The 26883-nt window shown below is 45.1% G+C and overlaps 2 protein-coding genes and 2 long non-coding RNA genes across 8 annotated transcripts; 1 reads left to right on the top strand and 3 right to left on the bottom strand.

Moving 5' to 3' along the window:
• Positions 1-1205: 1205 nt before the first annotated feature.
• On the bottom strand, positions 1206-3954 carry LOC104583136. Of its 2 annotated transcripts, none has more exons than XR_731091.2 (6): positions 3572-3954; positions 2927-2997; positions 2102-2515; positions 1843-1899; positions 1716-1769; positions 1206-1368 (listed from the first exon to the last, which is right to left on the bottom strand). It is a non-coding gene; the product is annotated as an uncharacterized LOC104583136 (long non-coding RNA). The 2 variants fall into 2 exon arrangements; XR_731092.2 differs by having other exon boundaries at positions 3577-3954.
• Positions 3955-5127: 1173 nt separating this feature from the next.
• Positions 5128-13934, bottom strand: LOC100825266 (protein DETOXIFICATION 40). Of its 3 annotated transcripts, none has more exons than XM_003562301.4 (7): positions 13444-13934; positions 7678-8309; positions 7534-7590; positions 7199-7437; positions 6038-6156; positions 5844-5930; positions 5128-5557 (listed from the first exon to the last, which is right to left on the bottom strand). In XM_003562301.4, exons 1-7 carry the CDS (start codon positions 13711-13713, stop codon positions 5477-5479), a joined length of 1485 nt encoding a protein of 494 aa, XP_003562349.1. In that variant the 5' UTR covers positions 13714-13934; the 3' UTR covers positions 5128-5476. The 3 variants fall into 3 exon arrangements, with proteins under 3 accessions (XP_003562349.1, XP_014752622.1, XP_010233179.1); XM_014897136.2 differs by lacking the exon at positions 13444-13934 and adding an exon at positions 8651-9046; XM_010234877.3 differs by lacking the exon at positions 13444-13934 and adding an exon at positions 8481-8623.
• Positions 13935-14486: 552 nt separating this feature from the next.
• Positions 14487-16135, bottom strand: LOC112270123. Of its 2 annotated transcripts, none has more exons than XR_002962469.1 (3): positions 15941-16135; positions 15545-15846; positions 14487-14849 (listed from the first exon to the last, which is right to left on the bottom strand). It is a non-coding gene; the product is annotated as an uncharacterized LOC112270123 (long non-coding RNA). The 2 variants fall into 2 exon arrangements; XR_002962470.1 differs by having other exon boundaries at positions 15550-15846.
• Positions 16136-22637: 6502 nt separating this feature from the next.
• LOC100827826 (putative disease resistance protein At3g14460) lies at positions 22638-26724 on the top strand. The gene has a single exon (XM_003559669.2). It carries the CDS (start codon positions 22849-22851, stop codon positions 26629-26631), a length of 3783 nt encoding a protein of 1260 aa, XP_003559717.1. The 5' UTR covers positions 22638-22848; the 3' UTR covers positions 26632-26724.
• Positions 26725-26883: the final 159 nt, after the last annotated feature.

The following is a 26883-nucleotide window of genomic DNA, read 5'->3' as shown; positions in this document are numbered from 1 at the left end:
ATGTATCTAACTGGGCTTAAATTTGGCCCCAAAGAGGTCCAGCAGCTCTCACCGGGGTAAATAAATGGACTGTAAAAATAATACATGAAAAAGGCCACTAGCCTAAATAAATGGACCGCACCAAATCATATCTTGTCCGTAAAAAGGCCAAGGCCCAACTTAATTTGGATCGAAATTGAAATGAACTAAATATAAAAGGCCTAAAAACAAAAAAAAAGAAATGGTTTGAAAAATATAATAACTGGACTGTAAAAAGGCCGTGGCCCAAAAGAAGTGTTGGGCTGGGCCCATTTATATGCATGTTTGGACCGGGCTCATTTCGTATTATGACCATTTGATATCGTCACTAAGCTTGCCACTTCAGACTGCCACATCAGATCCTACGTGTCCTGGCCGGACTGATAGTGACCAAAATATTTCGTCATAAATTTATGACGATCCAATTTGGTCATAACCTTTTATGACCATTTCACCAAAAAGGTCATTAAAGATCATTAGCGACGATTGCTTTTTGACGATTAGTTTTTCGTCATAGGAACGTCATAAATTGAAAATAGAGACGATTTAGTGACGAAAATAGAGGGTCAAAAATCAGCATATTTCTTGTAGTGATAGGGATGGAGCGAAGGGGAGAGGAGGAGAAGAGAGCACGAAGCTTGTTCGCCCAGGGATCACAAAAGTGAAGTTATGTGACGGTAGGACCTCCCCTTAAAAAAGTGTGTTTCGTTTTCATATCACTGGGACTGCATTCTGCGCATCGGACAGCTCAATTCAGTATTTTAGTTTTATTTCATGTTTGCACTGCTCCTTGAATGATTGCATAGCAAAAGAAAATGGACCCGGTAACTAAGAGCATCCTCAGCAGCTTGTGTATACTAGTGGATTCCCCGCGCGTTGCTGCGGGTCATGCAGAGAAAAATAGAATCGGTAAACAAAATATCTCAATAAACATTATGTAAAATTATATTACATTTGATTCGTAATGATTTTGTAGGGATAAATAAGAGTATGAGGACTCGCAAGGATTGAAGAGAAAACATAAAAATATATTTATATTGTAATAAGTTATCTTTTGCACCAATAATTTGTTGTACGACTGCAAAAAAATATGTAGACTGAACTATTTGGCAAGGAGTACATCATGTAACTCAAAGCAAACAAAAGGATGTACATAATACGTTGCAGGTAATATTGTTGCAGCAAAATACATTCAACTTCACCACAAATCATTGAAAAGTTCGCAAACACAACGAAGTAATTATCATGACTGATGTGGGGGATGTGCATGAAGCACAGTAGGTGCGCATATCCATTCAGGAGGGCATGTGTGATCCTTATTCATCAACAGCTCTGCACATTGACTTGCATCTACACCATGAACAACCATGTTAGTATTTTAAACATAAACTTGTTCGAATATTTGAAACAGAAAGTTTATTTGGAAGTATATGATCAAATTGGCAATGTGAAAAGTATTCCAGCTCTCCCTTTTTAGTAATGTGGCAGAGAGGAGTATAGTTGCCAAAAATAAGAAGATTGCAGATGTGATGACATTTAGAGGTTTACTTGTATTTATTTATATTTGATGAAAGTGATCATCTCGTGTTGCTGAGAAGATCGGTCAAGAGGTGGGATCTTCTTGAAGACTATATGAGAAGTTAGAAACTTTTAAAATGGTACGTATTTAGTTTACTTATTGTGGAAGTAGGACATACCTTTGTTTGTGGCGCTTGTTCACATTGTCGTAATTAGCATCAGGTTTGGCATTGCTGCGGATGATATGGCAATATATATCATATGGAAAATTATGGTGCAATAGGAAACAAAATACAGATGGAATACCTTTGAATATCTTCACCATTGTTCTGCTCAAAATCAACCTGTCTTTTGGTACTTGAGCTGATATCATGCTAAAAATTAGAAACTAAAAGTACTAATTTTGGTTCGGGAAAGACTTTCAGATTGTTTGTCTTAAATTTTCTCTTGTGTAGATGGTGGTATAGTAACACTTGAACTGGAATTGCTGCATGTCCAAAATAATTTCAGTTGGAAAAGTAAGACCTTAGAACCTTGAAAGGAGAAAAAAAATTAGATGACAAACCTTTGAGATGAATTCATGTCGGTGGCAGCTTGGAGCGATAATATATCTTTGTGTTGTCCTGAAAATGCAAGTTTATTAGAAGAAATAATCAAGTGATGTGATAGTATTAGAGAAGAGTAGTGGTGTGACCCGTGGGGCTGGTAACAATGTATCGAAGTTTAGATTGTCAATTGGATAACTCTTTTTCAGCACATAATTGATAGAGATATTGAAAAATACTCCGGATTCATTCCTATGGTGAAGTACTGTTTGCCAATGGCTTTTTGCAGAGCATTTGCATGGTCTGAGGGATCTATATTCATGTTTTGAGAAGCTTCTAGAGCAGTCTGTTCAACCAAATCTTCAGCTACAAAAGTGGAAGTAATTGTCTCCATGCTTTTTGTATCATTTGTAATTATTAGAGGAAGCTTGTACCTGATTGAGTAAAATATGACAATTGTTAGTTGTGTAGAGTGATTACAAATGGAGCTATGTTGCAACAAATGCTGACGGAACTTGTAAATTAAAGAGAAGGCACTATTGGAAGAAGGGTCTAGGCTACAGAGGGAAACATAATTCTGTGTGGGTACAATAGGTGCTTAATGCCCGCAAACAAATGCAAACCACAACAATGGCAATGCAACATGTAGAGCAACTGAAAAAGGAGGCATGCTGAAGAGTAAATTAAAGAGAAGACACTATTGGAAGAAGGGTCTAGGCTACAGAGGGAAACATAATTCTGTGTGGGTACGATAGGTGCTTAATGCTGGCAAACAAATGCAAACCACAACAATGGGCAATGCAACATGTAGAACAACTGAAAAAGGAGGCATGCTGAAGAAATACCGTCAGGACTCAGAGTAGCCTTGCTGGATGGAGTCAATTATGGGATGTAGAAATCTTCTTCTCCCAAATGCCTACATGGAGGAGACGTACATAAAACACAACAAATCGTAATCTTCTTCTCTCAATATAGTATACATGCATTCGTCAAACACACAATTTGCAGCTAGAATATAGATATGGAAAAAGATATTTAAACAATCAAAATAGAAGTGGCAGTTTGAAAACTTGGTTAGGGCGAGCATACGACTCGCCACCAATCTCTCGCCACTGGTGCAGCAACAACAGTGGCGGTGGTGTTACTGGCCACTGGAGGGGTACCCAGCAATGGCTGTTGCTTGGCACCGCCACTGATATCATTTTCGTCATTAGAAAAAGAAATAGGCTATAGGTCCGGATGGGGAATCAACAAATCACAAATCGAATCCACAAACCACAAATCCATGACTAATCACAAATCGATGAATTACAAATCATGAATCTGCATACAACAAAAGGGCCTCGAACCAACGACAGCCTGACCCGATACACGGCACTCCGCCGACAGCTCCCACGACCCCGCCAGCGGCGGCGCCCTCTTCGTCTCCTCGGTGGCGGCGGCGGCCTCGCTCATCTGCTAGGGTAAGAGAGGGAGAGAGGGAGAGATACCTTACCCGGCGGAGGGGCTGGCCCGGATCCGGCGAAGGCGGGGTCGGGGAGCTTGGGCGGCGGCGGGGCTGTCATGGATCCGGCGAAGTCGGGGTCGGCGGACTCGAGATCCAGCGGTGCCCTTGCCAGGGGAGCCCGAATCCAACAGCGTCTAGCTCAGGGGAGGGAGGAGGGCAGCGGCCGGGCTCCTTCCCATCCCGTGCTCTCCTGACATGGAGGTGGCGCTGGCGGTGGTTGCCGGAGAGTGAGCCGACGGAGCTGGTCAGGTGGAGAGGCTGGAGGAGAGAAGAGGAGGCCGCCTGATTCGGTGGTAGGGAGAAGGGGAGCCGGGTGGGAAGGAGTTCGTGGTGGGGGTTCGCAAGGCAGAAAGAAAAAGGGAAGTTAGAAAGCCACCTGATCAATCCTTCTCTCAGCCCAAAGAACCACATCCAGTGAATCTGAGCCGTACAAATATTCATCGAACGTACTGAACAATTTTGATGACGTGGATAGACTGCATGTTGAGCTTGCTAAATTAACTGCACTTAATGGGCTTCAACTTTATAGAGTTTATAGATTTGCTTGTCTATATAAAAATATAGACAATGGTGTAAAAAAAGTCTCTATCAACATTTTCTAATTTTTCATCAACTTGTCTATATCTAGGTTGTGTATATTCTCTCTCCTATATTATAACAGTATCTACTAATTATCCTCCTTCCTCCCAGTCTCCCGGGAGCAGCATCAGCAACGGCCCATCCTCCATCTTCCCGTCGGCGGCGGCCCAACCTCCATCTCCCTCAAGCAGCAGCAGCAGCAGCAGTCCCTTCTTCCTCACCAGCCACGAGCAGCAGCAGCGCCCCTCCCTTTCTCCATCGGCGGCGCCCCTGCCCCTCCTCTACCCTTCCCCTCCCCCGGCAACGGCGCACCTCCGCTCCTCCATCTCGCCCGCTGCGGCACTCCCTGCCCTCCTCCATCTCCCAGGCGGAGGCGGCCCTGCCTCTCCCAACCCTCCGGCTGCGCGAATCTATAAACTCGTTGGACTCCCCCGTGGCGGCGCCCCTCACTTTCACCCATGGTGGCACCCCTCCCCTCCTCCGACGGTGGCTTGGTAGTCAAAATCTGGACGTCGTGACTTGGTAGTCCAAATCTGGACGTCGTGGAGGTGAATTTAGACATCGTCTACTTTTACACAAGCTGGTGGAGAGACTTTTTGGCCTCAAATTGTCTAAATAGCATATGTGGTCCATATGCACAAGCTGCTGAGGATGCTCTAAGTCTTCTATGGGCTGGCAGTTGAGCAATGTATGCAGAGGTACATAGCGAACAGGCAGTTCCTCCGCAAAACATCGGCCTCGATCATGCGTGTTCTTTTTTCATGAAAGACTGGAGATGGGAGCGTCTTGTTTGATCAAGACCCCACTTCCAATAGGACGGCCGAAATCAGTTTGATTGCACCTTTGCACTGCTCAGATGACCATCGATCCTGTTTTTGCCAAGATCTTTTCAGCTAAGCCGAATGCTAAATTTCCACTACAAACCTAGCTTCAAGAATATTTCACAAAAAAGAATTAACAGAACTTATCTTGATACCTTGTTAAATCAAGAATGATAGAAGCTCAGTTCTGAACTTCTGGTTCTAAATCTTCTAATCATTCATTTGCAAAATTCGCACTGTTTGAGTACACTCTTGCCCATGAACATTTTTGTTTTCACGGAAAAAAAATGCTCATCACCTGATGTTATTGATGTAAAGCAGGTCTGAAGTCTGGTAAGCACTTCATGATAGTTTATCAACTCAAGAATTTAAGAGTCAAGACACCTAAAATCGTTCCCTCCCAGTGCACCACTGCTGGAGCATCTCAATGCCAGCGCTAGTGACTCTGGATCGTTGAATTGGAAATACATGTAGATTGGTCCATTTGATTAGTTGTCGTTCCTGTCACCTGCAAGAAGGGGCTCCTTTGAACCCTCCCACTTGCTCAATCTTTTCTGTGCTTCTTCCACCTGAAGGTTATCCGAAAAGAAACAAACAGAAAAAAAATGCCATTACATATCAATCAATCTTTTTCCCTATGTCTATTCACAGTTTGACACTAATGTAAAATTTTGTTCCAAATCTTATCAGCTCACATGATTGAAGACTTGGAGTAAACAAGATATCTATTAACTACATTTATGGCAACAGCTATGGTGACAGAGAAAGGGAGCTTGAATCTTGGCTCATCAGTTAGTGAACTGCATTTTTCATAATTGCTGCCTTGGCACAAAATGGAAATGAAAAATGAAATACCTCTTTGTTCCAATCAGTTCTGATGGTGACCCATAGCAGAATCACAGTCTGCATTACCGTCCCTCCGATCATGCCACCCCAAATGCCCTGTCGAAGATATACCATTGCATAAATAAATAGATGTTAGATAACACCTGAAGAATTTTGCATGATAGAGGATATATGAACTATTTGCTGCCAATTAAATCCATCACCTTTACGCCAAGCTTGAAGACAAAACCGAGAACGAGACCAAGGGGAACACCTACGACGTAGTAACAGCCAATGTTCACATAAGCAACAAACTGTTGCCATCCACATCCAACGGCAACACCTGATATTTATATGCATGTTAGTAAAGCAGACTATCACCATATTATCACAACAGTGAACATATGCTTCTTAGAAGATGATAGACATAATTGTTTGCCCGCGGTTGGCTTCCAGTTTAGTTGGCAAAATTCGACCATAAACGACAAGGACTGTGCACCTGAATAAAGTGTAGACCTATGTCATGGGCATACATCTCTATAGGGGCACAGCCCTAGGTATCCAAATAAGGGACAATATCCCATTAGCATCTCCTAAATTAGTTAGGCACGAGATAGGAATATTGAGATATGGTTTTTTAGGAAAGTAGAGATATGGTTTGTTACGAAAGTAGAGATTAGTTTCTTGGATGTCAAGTCGAGTCTTCCCTATATAAAGGCCCCCCTATAATCGTTATGAGGCAAGTAAGAACAAACCAATCTAGTTATACCTCCTCCCTGCCCTTGAGGTGCGGCTGCCTTTCATGGCGCCGTCACGTCTCTTGGGTCCAGGGTCACCTCGTACAGGCCCTAAAGCCATTATCCTCCATGTCGTGAACTTGGTTCATGACAACCTATTACGCTACTGTTGCCCCCAGTAGTTGCTGTATATTCACAGCGTATTACATAGAGTGCATTATACTAATATGAATATGTAAAAATTGAAAGTCGTTTTCTAATATAAGTGTTTATCATTTGTCAATAGTGACTTCTTTCGATTTAAATGTAATCTTACCACTTGGTACGTCTACAGATTCAACAACTTCAATGAAAATATATATTGGGTTTAAAAGTTTTTTTTCTCGAAGCGATTGGTTTACAAGATAGAAATTACATATTTGAGAAATGAATCCTAATCATCTCCAGTGTCTAACACTCAATGAAATCATCCTAGCTGGGGAATTGGAGAGAAAACAGAAACAGGGATGGGGATACATCCTGCCCCAGCTGTTTGAAAAATAAAGTAGACATGAACACATTATAGAAACATAGTTTTGGACGTTGTACTAATGAATTACTAAAGAATGAAGATAACACATGGTCAGATGCAACTTTCTGAAATTTTACCTGTCAGAACAGGTTGAATGCCATTGAGAATGAGCGTGGTGGCAAGCAGCGGGCAGAGATCCGCCACAGCATTTGAGACTATTTCCCCCTCCGTGAACAAGTAGCTGATGTAGTTGCGAAGGCAGAGGATCGCAATTGCAAAGATTACAGAAATAATTGCACAGAGCGCGGTCACGACCCAAACTGAGAAAAATGCTGACTTCGGGTTGCCCGCACCAATCTCATTGCTCACTCTTACGCTGAAAATATTCAATAGTTAACAGTAATCAGTTATTAATCCCTTGCTAAGATGCCAGTGTTCTCAAGTCATTCAGTTTAAATCGTTGACTGCTAACCTTGCAGCGGCATTGAATCCTACTGAAATCATGAACACCCAGCCAGAAATTGTCATACTGCACTAGCCACAGAGTAAGTCAGTACCACTACCAACTATGGTTACTAGTTACAGCAGTAAGACTTAAAATACTAATGGTACTTACCATATAGAGAGAGCATCCAAGGAAAGCTCAGGGTTGGGGAGCAAGCCGGCAATGAGGACAAGGATTTGAAAATACCATGCCTCAAGGCACAGCATCACTGCAGATGCTGCTGAGAGCTTAAGGAAATCCCACAGCCCAGAGAACGCCTGCGAACTGAACCCCGTCCATGTATGCCGGCAAGTCGGGCTCATGACAATGTAAGCAAACTGCGCCGCGACGATGATCCACCAGCTCAGGCTCAGCACCAGCGAGGCACCAAGCAGCCCCAGCCCAACCTTGTAGACGACAACCCAGCTCAGCAACACGTGCAGCGCGAGCGTTGCCGTTGAAATGTAAGAGCTCGGCAGGACAATGCTCTGCGCCTGCATGAACTTCTGGATTGGGAAGTTGATAGCGTAGGCAAAGATCTGGGGTATCAGGCCATATACAAAAATCGACGCGGCACGGGCAATCTCTAGTGACTGTCCCAGGAACAGGAGGATTGGTTCAGAGAAGGCGTAGATCACCGCAAGCGGTATGCCGGTGCAGCTGAGGAGCACGGCAGAGCGTTGCAAGTAAACTCCGAGCATGTCATACTTTTGTGCGCCGTAGGCTTGTCCGCAGAGAGTCTCCACTGCACTACCCATGCCCAGCTGCAAACCCGGGATATATGTTAATGTCACGAAACCATATATTCTACTAGTTCAGAAACAAAAATTTGTATTGACAAGCACATTGAGGAAAGAAATTATAATGATTCTGGCTGCAACTATTACTCCGTATTATTTTTAAACTGAATGCAGACTAGGGTCGACATAATGTACCAATGTACCAAAGTGAGCTCCTTTGCAGTAGCCCAGAATTAATATGAACCGTCTGTTTTCTTAATCCAAAGGCTCAGATGAACTGATACTCCAAAATACTCCAACACTAGGTACAGAGTATCCATACGGTAGGACAAAAACGTAATCTAAGAAAAGCCAACGGAGCGGACTGAGAGGAGAGCGGCCTTGCAGAGGAGGGTATCGACGGCGCGGGTTGGAAGAGGATGGCCCCGCGGAGGTGGGCGCGGCGGCACACAGCGAGGAGAGCGGCGGTCCTGCGAGGAGGGCGGCAGCGGCACGCAGCGAGGAGGGCGCGGCAGCGGGGGCTGGGAGAAGCTGCACGGCGGCGACGCGCGTCGAGGAGGCGGCCGCGGCGCACGGCGAGGGCGAGGGTGGCGCGACGGCGCGCGGCGAGGGCGAGAACGGGCGCGGCCGCGGCTTGCCAGGAGGGCGGCGGCGGCCTGAAACATGGCGGACGGCGGCGCGAGCAACATCTGCTGTTGAGAAATCTAATAATCCCTCGGTTAGGCTTACGTGATATTCCATCACTTCAATATCAAGTGACGCGATATTGTCTCAATACGAATGTATATACCCAAAAATCATATATATACATGTAATATTTTTGTCACTTAATACGGGACGGAAGTAGTACAAATCACAAATATATAATTTTGAATATGAATGAAATGATATAAAAAATTTATTTCACAAAATATATATATTAAGAAACTACTTTAGTCAAAGGAAACAATATACATTTGAGGGACAGAGGGAGTATCCCGTAGAGTTAAATGGACTGCGGGTTCTAAAAGTATTGTATGGTGTCATCTAAGTTTTAATAGTATGAAAATGCGGATCTGGGTTCTAAAATTATTTTAAGTGTGTTACCGGCGGTCCTAGGTAACTATTTTGGTTTCGCTATTTCTAATGTGATCCAGAAATAACTATTTCTATAAGTAGATGCTAACATTGTTCGATCGAATCGCGAAGTGCAAGATTTACGCAAGTACTTCCTCTATTTCTAAACTCTTGTCGTTGTTTTGGTGCAAATTGAACTAAAATAACGACAAAAATTAAAAAACGGAGAGAGTTCAAAAGATAAGATGATTTTATTGGATGGTTATGGTTTCTAAGTCGAATGATAAACAGACACTTTCTATTTTATTATTTTTTCGAATATGAAAGTCTATTTTCCTAATAAGATACAAATTTATATGGAGTATTAGGTAGGTAAAATGTGCAAGAAGACTGTATTCAGTTTCGCTAATTCAGAGGTCAAATGTATACAACTTCGAGTTGAGAGACAACTTTTATACTTTGCTGCCAACTCAGATACCAAAAATATACAATAAACATCCAAGGAACAATGTAAAACTAAACAATGAAGAAGCTCCAACGAAATTTCTTTCACCTCTCAAGCTAGTTATACTCCAATGGCGGACCCAAGAACCAACGAAGGAAGGGGCTAACTTATGACATAACTAAAAAAAATCTTAGATGACAATGAAATTTGCGACACCAAAAGCATATAATCATAGGCCCGAATACATGGAAGAAATAAAAAAAATCCTCACTACTACATGGAAAGCCAGCTGTTGCTGGACCTTAAAAAAAAAGAAATCAAAAATCTAACAGCCTAGGATGCTCGACAAATTGATCGTCGCCAACAATATGCCTTGCTATATCTTAAACTTTTTACATCGACCTTGTTCTATCTATTTACAAATTTAAAAGGTGGCTAGAATTTAGATATTCCTCCGTCCAACAAAAGATGTCTTAATTTTAATTAAATTTGAATGCATCTATACACTAAGTCATGTCTAATGTACATTCAAATTTTGACAAACTTAATACATCTTTTGTTGGATGTGGAAAGTACTAGCGTTTACGGCGGCGTATTGCAAAGAGTAAACTATAAGTTTGCAATCGTATTGCCAAAAGATACGAATATCACGTATTTGGCAGCGAGGATGGTTGTTGGTAGCCTGGTAGGCTGTACCAGTATGGAAATGGACTGACCCGGACGCTGGCCTTTAATCACTCACGAAATTAAATCCGAAGAAACGCTCTGACATGTCACATGTCACATGTGTTTCTCTATGTTCAGAGTGAGAAAACTCAATATTCCTTCCGTACATATAGACTTAGCTACATTTCCGTGCCCCAAGAAATAAGGATTGGGCTACATCTCTTTTTTTGCGGGGGAGTAGGCTACATCTCTATCTCCGTCTGGACCGTCTCCATCTTAACAGTGAGTCAGTGATGCAGAACGTGGCAACTATGCGTCTAATCATCGTACCTAAAACTAATGTACTCTCTCCGATCCTAAATATCAAAATATTATATGCATTTAGACGTTTTCTAAAAATAGATACATTCATATTTGATCAAATTTGAATCAAGAATTTAGTATCAGAGGAAGTATTTTGTTTATTTTATAGATTTCATCAGAAGATGCTAGGATCATGCTGGCTGCCCAAATGGTGCGAACATTCGACAGCGTCAGGGATAACTTAGACTCTCGCGCTATGCCGGTGCGCACCAGTGCAGAGCTCACGCACGAGGTGGCGTTGGCAGCGCAGGCGCTTGACATTAGCAGCGGCGGCGCTCGTGCCTGGAAGCTGGCGGTGCTCGCGATGGGAAAAATTATGGGCGACACGGCTAGCTGGTGGCTGCCATTCATGGCTGTGGTGGCCGGTGGTGCAACGCTCGACGGCATGGCACCGTTTTCCCATAGGTTGGTCAACAAGTCCTTTGTGTGGCAGGATCAATTGGCAACTGTGTCGGCGACTTAGCAAGTCACACGCGATGAAACTCCAACCATAAAATAGAAATGATCTGAAAAAGTAAACTAATCGCAAAAACGAAAACTAGGTGCGACAACGAATCCATTTTTGCAATAAAATTTGAGATACAATACCACCGTTAATGTGACGAGAGCTTGCTTGGAGTAGGCTCAGTGAAGGCTTAGGGGCAAAGTCATGTGCTGATAACTTGTTCCGCAATATCTGCAGGCTGATCGGTCCCAGGGTTGCACACCAAAATTGTAATTGAAGGCGAGTACGAGAAAGTAAATTACACGAGGAGGTAGAAAGGAACATGAGATTTTATTAATCTTTTTCAACTCAACGCTACGTACAAAGGTATGCTTTCTCTCCTTTATATAGTCCAGTAGGTAGGTGGATAAGGATCCAATTAACGTCCACATGGGAGAAATTGTCCACGAGAGAAGGAGAGGGGCGTACGATAAACTCTTGTAAACCGAGATCGAAGGGGAGTTGGGGGCTATAGGGGCTACCGCATCGTACGCCCCCCTCCTTCTCATGGACTGTTTTCCAAAGTAAACGTTAGTTGGACCCTTATCCACCTAAGGTTATATAAAGGAGAGGAGGTATACCTTTGTACATACTGTTGAGTTGAGAAAGATTAATAAAAGTTCATGTTACTCTCTACCTTCCTATGTGATTTACTTTACTATACTATCTTCGACTACAATCTTGGTTTGCAACCCCGTGACCGACCAGCGTACAGAGGTTGCACAACACGTTATCAGCACGTGACTCTGCCCCGAACCTTCACCGAGCCTACCCCAAGCAGGCTCTCGTCACAATTGCAGAGGTATTGAATCTCAATGTTATTGCAAAAACTGCGGTCGTTGTCATTTCTAATTTCCGTTTTTGCGATTACTTATTTTTTTTTATCATCTTCTGCCCCATGGTTGGATTTTCCTCGCGGTTTGCTTGGAGACCAAATCGCCGACACAATTGCCAATCGATCCCGCCGCACAAAGGGTCTTGTTGACCAACCTATGGGGGAGACCGCACCACACGGTTGAGTGTCGCACAGCTAGCCACCGAAGCCATGAATGGCAGCGAGCCGTGCCGCCCCAATTTTTTTCCCATCTGAGCACCATCACTACTACTGCCTGCGGGCGCGAGCATCGCCAATGGCACCGTCAAGCGCATGTGCTGTCATCGCCGCCAATGAGCACGAGCTCTGCCGCCGCTGATGCCCCTATGGCGCGAGCACGGGCCGCCTCGGAGGTGCCCTGCGCCACCCCATGCACGCCGCCGCCGCTGGGCCTTGGCCTAGCAGCCCCCAGCCGCCGTCGCCACCTGGGGGAAACCCTAATTTGGTGGGGGCTCGGGTAGCCGAGCGGGGCCGCCCGATGGGACGGGCGGGCGGCTAACAGGCCGGGCGGAGCAGAAGAGAAAAATGGGCTGCCACCCGAAAAACAAGGAAACATTCTACCTCCTCAGATCACTTGTCTCAAATTTGTCCAAATATTGATGTATTTATGTTTAAAATACATATAGATGCATGGCATGTAATATTTCGACAGGTAATATGGATAGAAGTATAAATTTTATACTAAATTATCAAATGGGTGACACGTTTTACGAATAGGAGGGAATAGAGCCCAATACAAGGGGGACGAGTCCCGGAGGACGTTACCAGAAGCCGGCCCTCCACCATGCCAAAGCTATAACAGCATCCTCTTCTGTTGTCTGCTGGTCATTTTCGACCGTTGATTTAATCGTAACAAGACCACGGCCACCTGACACTTTTTGTTTTGCAGCACTAATTTTTTTTTGACGAGGACACGTGTACAAGTTGTGGGCCTCAGCCCGGGGACTACAGAACATCTAACCGTTGGAGCATCTGATCCGAACGGTCCAGGTTAGGTCCAACTGACATAACTTGGGTATGCCAGTGATCCGAGATAGGCGTTCAAAGTAGATTTCAGAAAAGAAAAGAAAAGAAAAGAAACCGCGTTTCACGTGCCGGCCCTGTCCTTGACGATTCATCCCACAAACAACAGACTAGTGGCGCATTGACAGGTTAGTTAAAACATTTTTTCGCTCTACCAACGGAGCGGCCGGAGACTATTGCGCCAAAGAAACTAAACGGGCCGGCTATGCAGTAGTTATCCGAGGGATTCGAACGAACGTATACGTACCATGAGGCCGTAGGCGAACATCTGGATGCCGGTGTTGCCGAGCGAGGCGGCGGCGAGCTCGAGGTTGCCGAGGTGGCCGGAGAAGATCTGCGTGGACATGGACATGAGGTAGTTGATCATGTACATCACCACCGCCGGCGCCACCAGCCGCGCCAGCGTCCCGAGCTCCACCCTCGTCGCCGCCCACGCGCGCTCTCCCAGGGGCAAAGAAGAGTCCGTCAGGATGCTCTCCAGCCTGCCCCCGCCGCCATCCTCCCCGCCCGGCGCCATGGATGGAGGTTACGACAGCGCAAGAGACGGAGCGCAGGCGCAGCGAAGAGGAAGAGCTCCTGATGGCTGTGTCTGTATTCTGCTGGAGTTGACTCAGAGCACAGAGGGTTGCTCCTATATACAATTGCCTCGTGCTAGATTCTGGAAGCATTGCGATGAGCAGTATGCGCCGGGTTTTTTATTCCCGTTCTGTTGTTTTCCTTCAATGCGACAGCAATGACCGGTTCATCGCCTCTAGGCTGCCAAAATTTAGCTGTTAAATTGCGTGGCCAGATATTTTTCCTTTCCAAACGAAGCGACGGCCAGATATAATTCTGAAACCTATGGCGATGGATTTCTCGTACCGACAGGGCTCCACGCCTTTCTTGTTCCCTGTCAAAAAATTGTCCATCACTTTGTATCCTACTTACATCAAACATGATGCGTCATCACTGATGTGGGGGCGTCAATGACAATAGTTTTTATCCACACCGGACATAAAGATGTCTCTGACGGGCCGCGAGATAAGTAGTGTCGACGGTGTTGATGTCCCCTCTGACGGGCTTCATGTATAACCAGTCAAGGTAGCTAGGTGCCTAGGTGCGAGACCCTCGGCTGGCACAGTATGGACTAGACATCTCCGACACGTCATTAGAAAAACGTGCCTAGAGCTACCAGATCAATGGCCTAGCAATCCGCTGCAATCCTGACTATCTGAATGTTCCTGCTAACCGAAAGGAACTAGACAATCCACCAAGTAAAGCAACCTGCTCTAGTACCTGCACCTATAGATATACTTACAATCCTTGGTATATTATTTGAGGAACATACGGTACATAAAAATGCCTACTGCAATATATTAAACAAAATAAAGTACAAGGTGGTATATGTTTACATGAAAAGAAAACAAAGCAACCATCTAAATCTATCAACCAGGTACTTAAAACGGCTATTGGTGCAACATGTCATCAAAAGGATATGGCTACACTACCTAGGTGTCATACCTAGTATAGATACAATAAGTAGTTCTAGCAATGCATTCAAATAGAACACTAATGCATAATAAAAATTTTAGGACATGGTCAAAGTGAACTTGCCTTGATCACAGTAGTTTGAGTTACACTCTTCACAACAACGCACGTCGCAATCCAAACAATCTAAACAACAAGCACATTACACAAATAAACAACCATCCAAACAAACAACAAAACATGTATACTATGATGCAATGAAAGCATGTGACATGATTATGTTTTGATTTATTTGACAAAGGAGAGTTTCTGTTTAATAATATTTCATATTAGTTCTCTGATCAAAAGTGTTTCAGCATGTAGTTAATGCAAAAGGATCAATCACAAGATTCCATTTGAGCTTAATTATATGACAAACCAACAAGCTCATTACATATTTAATTAGGCATGGCATGATTTCATTTTAAAACGTTTCACCCTCTGGTCCTACTGCACAGAGGACACATATTAGACATTTTACAAATAGGTTTCATGCAAATGTTACTTTTAAAACATTAGTTATCAACTAAATAGCATCGTTAACCATTATGTAATTTGATTCAATGTTAATTATCCAAATTTGAATTTAAACGTGTCAAAAGATTCTAAAATTCCTAGGAATTCCAGAAAGGTATGGTTTGTAATTTTTGGATTAACAGGTGAAACCGATATAAGAGTTTGAAGTTCAAGGGGCGAATCTGCAGTTACAATTTTAATTCGGCTCGGGAAATGATTTTATTAAACTTGGGCCATGTGGCACGTTTCTAATGCTGGTACCGGTTTGGTTTAGAGTTAAATGAGGGCCATTGGATTTAAAGAAGATCGGGTGGCTCATATCTAACCTTACCCCTTCGTTAAGTGATCTGATCATAGCCCTTGATGCAAAATGAACGGTCCAGATTGAACTTGCTCAGCTCCGGCGGCTAGGGTGTTTCCGGCGAGGCTTCCGACAGCGGTGGCGGCTCTGGAGGTGGCGGCTCAGTCGTTCCGGTGGTCCTCGGGCTTCGGGAAAAGGTGTATCAGGCGCAGATCGACTCGGTGAAACTCTTTGTTCCCACGGTTCTGCTCCTCGGAGACGGCGGATATGAGTTCTCGGTCCTCGGGAACACGGCGGCGGCGGCGGTTGCTTCGGGTCGTCGTCGATCTGTCCAAGGAAACGCTCCAGAGAGAAAACAATCGCGTCAAAATGTGCGTAAGGACAAGGGAAAGAATATGGGACACGGTGTGGCGACTCTTACCCGCGTACACGTCAGTGACGACCTTGGGAAGGTGGCGGCAAAATTGGGCATCCTGGTGGCGTAATGGAGCGACGGATGAGGGGGGAAAGACTGCGGAGGTTCTTGGATTTATATAGACGCGCTCGGAGAGGAGGTTGGCGTCGTGGGGAAGAAGATCAGTGGAGGCGTGCGCGGCATGGATTCGGTGTCCGCGCAGAAATTGCGTCGGCCGGTTGAAGACGAGGACTGCCCTGACAAGTGGGTCCTTACCTGTTAGTTACTGCTGGCTGGGCAGCAGGCGGAGGTAAGTTGGGCCGGCTCGGCCCAGGTTGACTGGGTCGGTCCGTTTAACCCCCTTTTGTTTTGTTTTTCATTCCTTATTTTCTACTCCCGCCGTTCCATATTAAGTTACTCAAATTTTCCCAAATATGAATGTACTTATACCCAAAAAGCGTCTAGATACATGTAATATTTCGTCACTTAATATGGGATGGACGGAGTATTTCTGTTTTTGTTTATAACTTTTGATTCAAAGCTGCAAATTAACTCAAATAAAATGCAGAAAAAAATTCAAATCATATTTTTCATATACTTTAAATTCTAGGATTGGAATTTCCTCCAGATAAAATATATAAAAATACTTTTGCTTATAAATGTCTTTAGGGCTTTATATAGCATACTGAAACAAAATAATTTCAAAACTAGTATTTAAATCTTGTTTTGTAAATTTAAATCAAATACCAATAATTATGTTTAGCATAGAAATTGCAATAAAACCCTTTTGTAGTCAAATCCCTATTGGGTTCCAAACAAAGAAAGAATGAGGGCAACTCAAAAGATCGGAGAAACTTTGTTACTAGGATTTGGGTTTTAGTTCCAGGTTTCAAATTGAGATTAAAATGCATAGGTGACATGATGCTCATGAATGCAATGCATGATGCAAAGTTTTGAAAATTTGGGATGCTACACAATGTCTTCGTTATTTGTCAATCTGACTAATCACTCCTTGTGGCAAACGAAAAGTGCACGTATGGAAAGTGGGCAGAGAAGATAAGACAAAGTTAACCAGCTGCAATCTACCTCCATATGAGAGCATGCTAGAGAAGTAGGTCAATCTCTTTTCAATCCTTGTGATCAAAGGCATATTATCATGAATCTTAGGTTTGGTGGTGCCCAAATAATTGATGTTGTATGGTTTCCTGTTTAGAGAAAAATATAAAGGTTGTGTGCCCAACACATTTTCTTGTCTTCATGTTTCCATTGTGGTTATAGAATTCTACATGCAAAATGTACCATAGCCAGATTTTGATATTTGAAGTTATTTCCTCTTTCTGCAAATATTTAAAGGACGTACCAACCTCCTTGTAAGATTGTTGTACATCGATCTCATAGTGTATTTCCACAAATATTTAAAGGATCTACCAACCTCCTTATCAGATTGTTGTACATCGATCTCGTAGTGTATTTACCTGACTTTGACCATTTATCTTGGTGTGTCTTTTTTCTCATTTAAAGAAACAAAACTATTTTCTTAGATCACATAAAAACTATTCCTGGTAACTCTCTTGAGCCATCATATGAAAATAGATAGCAAATAGAACAGTTTTGAGGGAGGATAAGTGGCGTCAACCCTGGTTAGTTTGGCGGCCCTCTGGGCACCAACATCAGTGCTCGGCGGTGCCTCACTTTGACGTCTCCACTGGCTAGAGAGGTTTCAGACATTTCTAAGCATTATCACAAGTCAAAATGTAGGAACACAATGCCGGAGAAGTTGACGGAGTAGGTATGTTCAACGTGGATTTCTTTTGTTTCCTAAACACCTATGAATTGTATGGTACAACGATTGGCTGGAGGAAGAAGCCGTCATCAAGTCGGAGGGAGAGGGCCAGAGGAACATTCTGCAGTCATGGGCACAAGCCATGGAGCGTTCTTGTACCTCCCAAACACGTTACGCCAACCATCTTCAGTGATTGGCTTGAGCAAACCTGAGACTCCTCCGATCTCCTCTAGCTGGTCGCATCGGTGCGCCACGGCCGATAAACACCAAGTGCATGATTTCTGCATTAGTCTACCTGCCCGTCAAAATCTCAGGCGTCTGATGTAAGTAGGAAATATAAGCTAAGGCATCATTACTCAGATTTTTGTTTGGGATACTGACCCCTCTTCTCTATTTTCTTTTCTATCTATTCAAAATTCTCTCGAACTCATCCCCTCTCCTTCATCTCCCTCACCGCCTCCTCTTTCCCCTTAAGGTCCCGTTCGCTTTGTCCTAGCCCGGCCAGGATCAACCGAGATTGTCTAGATTTTAGATCAAATTCCTGTTAATCCCTTTCGATCCCCACCAGGAAACACACACCCAAACGAGCCCCGAAAGGGTGGAGAGGGAGGGGGGTTTTATGATTTGGTGTCCATAGGGACTTACTTTGCTATGATCAGATGGTCATCTCCATTGTATCTTAACTATCGGTAACCTTTTATCTCTGATCCGGTGCGTTGGCTTGATGGGGGGTCATTGCTGCCATATGCAAGGTCGATGCTTCTCCGTTCGCCGGTGTTTTTTTAACAAACCATCCTTCCCTAACCCTTACTGGGAAGACTAGAACCTATGCTCTGATCTATTTTCATGAATAGATTACTGTCCCTCTTATTTGCCACCATGGTGGTGGAATGCCGAAGATGACTAAGAGTGCATGCCTTCCCGGCCAAATCCGCGGCCTCTTCGTGTGCCCCTCCTTCTCTGCTCATTCTCTTTCTCTCTATCCCTCTCTTTTTTACTGTTTCTACCACAATATCCATGATTGGAGACCGGAGTCGAATCAATTCTTTGTAGTAGAGGTCCATGTTTTTTTTAATTTCTTCTGGCATAAATCACCTTCCTTTGGTTATGTCGGCAATGGCTTAATACCTTCTTCTTATTAATCGGCATGAGGAAGTTCTTGGCTAGAGGGCAGATAATGAAGCGGTCAATTTGCATCTCAACCTCAATGCTCTGGTTTCCACACATGAAGACCGCCGCTCATCTCAAGGGTTCTTTCTCCTTCGACACATTGGCTCAATGGATGTTTTGGCGCCGGAGAAATCTTATTCTCCTCACTCCGGAGGCTTTTGGTACGAGGAGATGTCCTTGTGCATCACGTCAGCCTGAGTCTTCATCTCCAAAGCGGCGCGCTCAAGACAGCGGAGGCTACCGGCGGTGATGCCTCCAGGTGCAACAGCGTGCTCTAATTGTAGCGCTATGTGTGGCTCTACAAGTGCTCCCTCGCCCTGCATTTGTTGGGCAGCACATGTGGTTAGGGTGGATCAAAGAGTGGAGAGGGGAATATAATTTGGCTTTGAACTTTTGAAACATTTGCATGGTTTTGGATTCGATAATGATAAAACTATGAAAAATGTGTAAACCAACGACACTTATTATGGATCGGAGGGAGTAGTCTAATAACAAACTGAGAATGAGATAGCATCCAACCCTTTAAGAATTCGATCATCACTCGCGACAACATATAACATATAAGGTAATTAACGAAACCTTAGCGGACTAAACAACATTAGCTTGCACTGCACGATGGCGCATGCACGCGACCAATGGGGCAATAACCCAATCAAACGGACACAGCCTTACGGTGGTTGGCGTTCATGGCCGGCTCCACCACCTCGCTACGCGACAGCCTGCACGTTGACCCCATACACCCAAGCAGACCGCCGCCCTTCCTGGACTTGCCTGCCGCCGTCTTCCCCGCCGTGCCGTCCTCCGCGAAGCTGACACGCTTCGTACTCCCAGCCTTTGCGGTGCCCAACACCGGCGACCCGACCTGGCTGCTCGCCCCGGTCCCAGGGGAAGAAGAGCGCACGGCCGGGAACTGGTGCGCCCGGAGATGGCCATCAGAGAACACCATGCTAGCGGGCGACGCCGAGCTGTTGCTGATCGCGGTGCTGAACTCGAAGCTCGGGTCCGTATCCAACGTCGAGAACACGGGCAGTACTGGAATGATGGTCTTCGCCACAACCGGCGCGGTCTGCCGGCTGCGGCTGTAGCTGCTGCTCCCACGACGCCGTGAGGAGCCCAAGTTAGCCCTGCCGTCGATGACGTCCACGGGCGGCGCCACGAGGCCGGCGTCCACGGCCGTCATCAGCTCCAGGAGTGCCCGCGGACTGCTGCTCATGCTTGCCATATTGCAGAAACCAAAGGGCTTTACAATTTACCTATGTACTGGTTATTCCAAGCTAGCTAGTGTGTTCAGTGCGAAAGCTAACTCTTGGCCACGAATATATATATGAACATGGGTTGCACATGCCACATGGATACAAATATGTGTCAAGTATTAGCGGCAAGTATGGTGATAGAAACAAAGAGGGTTTGGTGTCCGGGCTTGGTGGATAGCGTATGTCAGGGTTTGGAACGAGCCGCGGCCAAGTTTGGATAGCAGTTGATCACGCAAGCGCTAACTACAAGCCTCCGCGTGATGTATATTATTACTGCTCTATGGCGCCGTCTTTTGTGATTTGTCGTCAGAGAAGTTGACCAAGCATTGGTGTGGCCGGCTTTTTGATACGGCGGACGTTCCAGACAGATTTCTACATGCCTGCTGCTCTCCATTTCCTCTGCACATACCAATGACTCAGTTTATCAAGTGTTACTCCTAACCCAAGCAAAGATTAGGGCCTTTCCAGTAATCTATGTTTCTATTTCTTAAGAAATGCCACATTGAGAAGAGGAGATGAAAGAGCATACATAACTAATGTGCACTTCGCGTGTGCCTCCCCATTCAAAAGAGGCGTTGGGAACATTGCGGGTATATTTGGTTCTTGCCCATCAATGTCCTGTCCATTTTTGCCAACCATTGAATAGCCAAAAATAATAAGCTAAGGATTTGTTGGCCCAAAAAGTTGGCAAGAATTGTGAATAAAGATGTGAGATGATTGACAAAATACCATTGGAAACAAAAAAATTGGCAATTAACGGGTCAAAATAGTATAGGCTACTAAATTTTTTGGCAAGACAAATTTGGGCAAGAACCAAACAAATCCACCTGTGAGCGCTAGGTGGTTCTCTATCCCGTACAATCTGGCTTACAATTTCTCAAACCAGAACCGGTGGAGCAATATATTGAAGGTTCGGACAACATGCAACACAAGCTTTTTAGTAAACTAGCTAAATGCTCATGTGTTGCTATCGATCAATGTACGGATTGCCCCAGTGTCAAGACTCGGCGTTGATAAGGGTCTTCATGTTGGCGACAACGTCGTCATTGCCCGTTGGAGCATCGGGTTTCCCTAATGGTCTTCCCACAATGGTGTTATGGGATTCTCATGCTTCGGGCACTAGTGAAATGCCACGAGGGAGGGTCAAACATACTTGCCCCAGCTTTCACAGTACCGCCTTGAACTTATCGATGGTTAATAAAAAAATTTTGAGAGATGATGGTTAAGAACTTAAATGTGCATATACGTTGCCTTATTAGAGAATGTCGTCGTACCCTCGACAAAATTGACACCGCAATGTTTTTTAAATTTGTCCGATCGCCTCGTGGATTGCGACATAGTCCTATGTCAGAAGAAGCATCGAGAGATTGTTTTTTATTTTGAGGGAAATAGTAGATTAATGATCTACTGCAAATATATTAATAAAAATGTAATATGTACAAGCTGATAGTGATGAATTATCAGGGCAGACTATCTAAAGCTAGCTATCCAGTTAGCAAGCTGGTTATATTTCTTTCTTCTTGTCCTATGAAAAACAAGATTAACCTCACCTTTGAAGATTTGTCTGCATCTATAAAGGGAAGGCATGATGTTGTTGAAAATACAGTCATTTCTCACCTTCCAGATACTCCAACACGCCAACGTACTGATTTCCATATGAAATGGGACCATAAGCTGCTGCTTCAAAGCTTGAATATTTTGATGGACATTCGGGTGTGCTGTAAACATAGGACAAATATATCTCCAAAACATGCCACTGAGAATGGGCATTGGAAGACAGGTGATCCCTGGACTCCCTCCGAACTAATCAAGTCTTTCCTGGTCTATCATATGTTAGTCGACACTTTCTTTCTTTAATCAATTTTAGCTGATTTCCTTTTTCTTCGCCAAATTCCAACTCTTCCTGTTTTTCGTTGCGAGGTCGATGTTGAGATCGCCACCGATGAGAAGACCGTAAGTTGGCAAAGGTCTGAGGATGGGTGAACAAGGAGAACGTCAGGGTGGCGGCAGAGATGGTGACGACCACAATGACAACAACGGTGAGGGATTAGATGATAATGAGTCAAGGATGCGGACTATGCCACGCGGAGGTAGCCAAACGAGAAAAGATACGGTGGTGACGGAGCAGTCGAGAGGGGTAAAAAATCAGGCAACTGAACAAGATGGGGCGCACCACCATCTTGCAACGAAGCTCACGACGTGCAACGACGACCTTGTCGCCACATGAAGACGTGCGTGCTCACGGCAATTAGAACATTCGGAGATAATGTCCAAGGAAGCTTGGACTGCATGCACCACCGCGATTTCTCCTTCTATTTTCTTTTTACACATCCTGAATTTACGTTAAATCCCACCAACGCTCCATATGCCGATGGGCTCGTTCAGTTGTACTACCACCTGTAGTTGTTTTCAATCTTTGGTTTGTTAACTATTGTTCCAACTTCCAACCTCTAAATTTTGGGATCTGGCAGACTGGCACATAGCTCGGTCACCAGCGTGCGTGCGTGCACGTCGTCCGCCGACTGGCCACAAAGTCAACGACGTGGCAACCACAACGAGGGACGAACTTCTTCTTACTTGTTCCATCGAATTAACGAGAGGCCATTTAGGAGACTCGGTTTATTCAGTTCTGCAAGAAAAGCTGGGATGTTCGTTTTCTGCAAGAGAAACATATCATTCACAACAGGCGACCATCCATCCCCACACAACCTTCCGCCAACCATTGGCCAATGGCGCCACCGCATAAGGTCGCCGCCATGACGGTGGGGTGGCCGGCCTCGGCATTTGTTGCCTCCGTGCTCGCCCGCCTTATCCGCAAGGGCCTCACGCTACTGGCTGAGCTCGACGAGGCTGCGGTCGGTCACCTGCGCCGCCTCGAGGGCCTCCTGGCGCCCGTCTGGCGTGTGCTCGACGCGGCAGACGCTGGGGCCATCGACTTCAGACAGCGTCCCGTTCAAGACCTGCTCGACGCCGCGTACTCCGCCGACGATGCCCTGGACGACCTCGAGTACGAGCTCCTCCAGCTTGACTTTGAAATGGCAAGAGGAGGCAAGCCCAGCGCAGATGCCGGAGCACCCACCTCGGTCGTCGGCGCTTCCAGGAAGCCACAGAGTCCTCTGAGGTTCTTACTATGCTTCAGCCCGCCCAGAACTGCAGTTGCTGGTGGTAGCAGCAGCGCCGCTACCTCTCATGGGAAAAGCTCAAAGAAGAAGAAGAGGAGCAGCGTCAATTTGGATGGATTAAGAGATGCTCTTGAGACGATGGCACAGGCTGCTTACAGGTGCACATCTATGTACGAGCACGTTGTGCCGAGGAAAAATTATGCCACCATTATTTCCGTAAATGCAAGGGGTGCAACTGCAACGTCGGAAGCCACACGTGATCTGTACGACGACGTCTTCGGTAGGGAGCCTGAGGTGGACCAGATCATGGAGAAGGTGACGTTCGGCGATGATCTGCATTATCGCCTTGGTGTCGGTGTCCTGCCTGTTGTCGGGGCAGAGGGGGTCGGCAAGACAGCGCTTGCGCAGCTCATCTTCCACCACGAGATGATAAAATCCGAGTTCCCCGTGCGTATGTGGGCGCACGTCTCGGGCAAGCTCCTGCCCGTCGAGCAGCTATTGGTTCAGATGATACATGCAGTTGAGGAAGATGGCCGTCAAATCGAAGACATTAGAGAGCTTCTGCTCGAGCAGTTGACTGGCAAGAGGTTTCTGCTTGTGCTTGATGATGTCACCGATGTCTCTGATATCCAGTGGAAGGATCTGATGGAGGTGCTGCAACCAGCGGCTAGGAGGAGCTTGATCCTAGTGACAACTCAATCTGAAAGTATGGCAAAAGCAATATGTACAATGCGCCCATTGATCATCAGCCATCTAGCATTCGATGACTACTGGAAGATGTTCAAGCATTTTGCATTCGGGGGTGCAGACGAGAGCGAAGATTGCACCCTGTTGGGGGATGAGTGGGACGACCTCGAACAGGAAGAGGATGAGCTGTCACCTATGGAGCAAATAGCGTACAAAATAGCCAAGAAAATGGGCTGCTTACCGTTACCAGCACGGGCAATTGGGAGATCACTTTACTTCCGGCAGGGCGAAGAGGACCACTGGAAAAATGTACTGGAGGACAATATGTGGGAGCAGCAAGAGATCGCCGAGATCCCACAGGCATTGTGGCTGAGCTACCAGCACCTCGATCCCCGCCTCAAGCAATGTTTTGCATACAGTGCAGTGTTTCCAGATAACTATGTCTTTAGAAAGGAAGAATTGGAGGAGATGTGGATAGCACACGGTCTGATATATTCTGATGACCCTGCAGCAAGATTGGAGGATGTCACCAGCAATTTCTTTGATGAACTTGTTGATCGATGCTTCTTTCAGCCTTTGGGATGTGACAAATATGTCATGCACAATATGATGCAGAAGCTATCACAAGCAGTCTCAGTGAGCCAATTTTACATGGTTACTGACAGCTCGGGAGAAGTGCCACATGAAGTTCGTCACCTGACAATCACGACTAACAACCTGTTGAAGCTGAAGTTGGATTTGGCATTGCAGCTCCCAACTTCCTCTGATAATCACTTCCTTCAGCAGGTTCGTACAATTCTATTCTGTGCAGATTTCAGCGATTCAGATGATTTCTTCGAAGTTTTAGCTGAAATTTTCTCGATTGCAAAGTGTGTGAGAGTTCTTGGGTTATCAAGCGGAAACATTACCTCTCTGCCTGCTGAGATTGGCTTTCTCCGGCGCCTTCGGTATCTCAATCTGTCCAGGAACAGGATCACTGACCTTCCAGAAACAGTGTGCCAGCTTTACCTACTGCAGGTCCTGAAAGTCAAGTGCAATTCTCCTTTTCTCCGTCCTCCCAGGGGCATTACAAATCTGATTCACCTGAGGCATTTGCATGCAAGTGAGTTGTTTCTTTCGGGCATACCTGACATACAGAATCTCAAAACTTTACAAGAATTGGAGGCATACCATGTCAGCGCTAGCACCAGTATCAATGCCTTACGACAAATGGTGCAACTCACAGGCGCACTTCGCGTTGCAAATCTCTGTCAGAGTGATGTTAGTGAGTTCAAGAAGGGTATCTTGAAGGGAATGAAGCACTTGAACAAATTACACCTTTCTTGGGATAGCTCTACTGGTGAAAGCAAAGAGATATCCATCGATGAAGAGGTACTAGAGTGCTTGCAGCCACATGAGAATATAAAGGTTCTGATAATTACGGGCTACGCAGGCATAAGATCTCCATCATGGATGCTGAATACCTCTTGTTCCGTCTTGTACGCAACATCTGTGTACTTATCAGATTGCACGAACTGGGAGAGCCTGCCTTCCTTACATGACATGCCTTGCCTTGAGGTCCTTGAGATCAGAAGGATGCATTCTCTTAACAAGGCAGGCATTGTTCCTCAACGATCAGATCAAGAATTGTTCCCAAAGCTCAAAAGGCTCGTCATTGAAGACGCCTTGCATTTCACTGGATGGACGACAGGCAACCTAACAAGAAACATGATATTTCCATGCCTCTACAAGCTGGAGATAAGGAATTGTCCCAACCTGACTACCTTTCCAGATATTCCCCTTTCACTTTCTATCATGATTATTGAGAATGTTGGTCTTGATATGTTGCCAATGATTCATGACAAGCAAACAACAGAAGAAGAATCGATCTCAACACCAGAAGAAGGTAGATGGACATCACGGCTCACCACACTACAAATACATCAGTGCCACAGATTGAGGTCCCTCGGATCCGGCCTTCTTCAGCAGAAGCACCTCCTGCGATCTCTGGAGGTTCTGTCAATTAAGAGCTGCAACAACATCATTTGTGATCTGTCTGATGGTTTCAAAGATCTCACTGCATTGAGAGAACTCTCGCTCTATGACTGCCCAAAGCTGCTCGTCGAGAAGTTTCATGCGTCATTGAGAACATTAGAGATCAGCGAGTGCTTCATTGCGCAGGGTGGATGGGTGGACGAGTACCCTTTCCTCTTCTCACTGTGGACACTAAAGATCAGCGGTTGCCCACATGTAAGCGTTGATCAGGGGAGCGAGATTGACCAATTGGATTGGTTGAGCTCCCTGTTCAATGTGTACAGCCTTCAACTGGAGAACACATTGTTTGTGAAACTGAGCATGTTCGGTAAGCTTCATTCGCTTGAGATAATGGAGATTGATGGAAGTCCCACATTCTTTGATGACTCATCAGAATTTGGGTGGCTGGAGAAGCTGCAGACTCTCAGCATTAGGAACTGCAATGAGTTGTGTGGGCTTCCAGATAATTTGTACACTCTGCCTGCACTAGAAGAGCTATGCGTAGAAAACTGTCCAAGTATTCAAACATTGCCAGCAAACGGCCTGCCCGCATCGCTGAAGAGAATCTCCATCTCTAAGTGCAGCCCATTGCTTACTCACCGTTGTCTTCATGCTGAACTTGATAGGCCAAGGATTGCAAATATTGGTGGTGTTTACATTGATAGGCAATATATTACTCCAGAAGAATAATGTGATGTTCTGTTTGCCCTGTTTCTACAGGGATTGTAAATCTGAAGTACTTCAATTATCTAAAAAAACGCATCCAGAATACTTTGTAACCTTTACTATTTGTTAGTCATTACTGTTGAATGAGAGTGACTAAACTGACACTGGTACCTACAATTCAATCTTCACAAAGCAATATGTAGTCTTTTTTACCAAAACAAATGCTCCGTATGAAGATTGATACTAACTCATATGGGAATATGGCAGTTGGCTTGC

The sequence above is a fragment of the Brachypodium distachyon genome, chromosome 1, assembly GCF_000005505.3.
Source record: "Brachypodium distachyon strain Bd21 chromosome 1, Brachypodium_distachyon_v3.0, whole genome shotgun sequence".
In the NCBI taxonomy this organism is placed as follows: Eukaryota; Viridiplantae; Streptophyta; class Magnoliopsida; order Poales; family Poaceae; genus Brachypodium; species Brachypodium distachyon.
The sequence above is the reverse complement of the archived record's forward strand: the minus strand, read 5'-3'. Positions and strand labels throughout refer to the sequence as shown.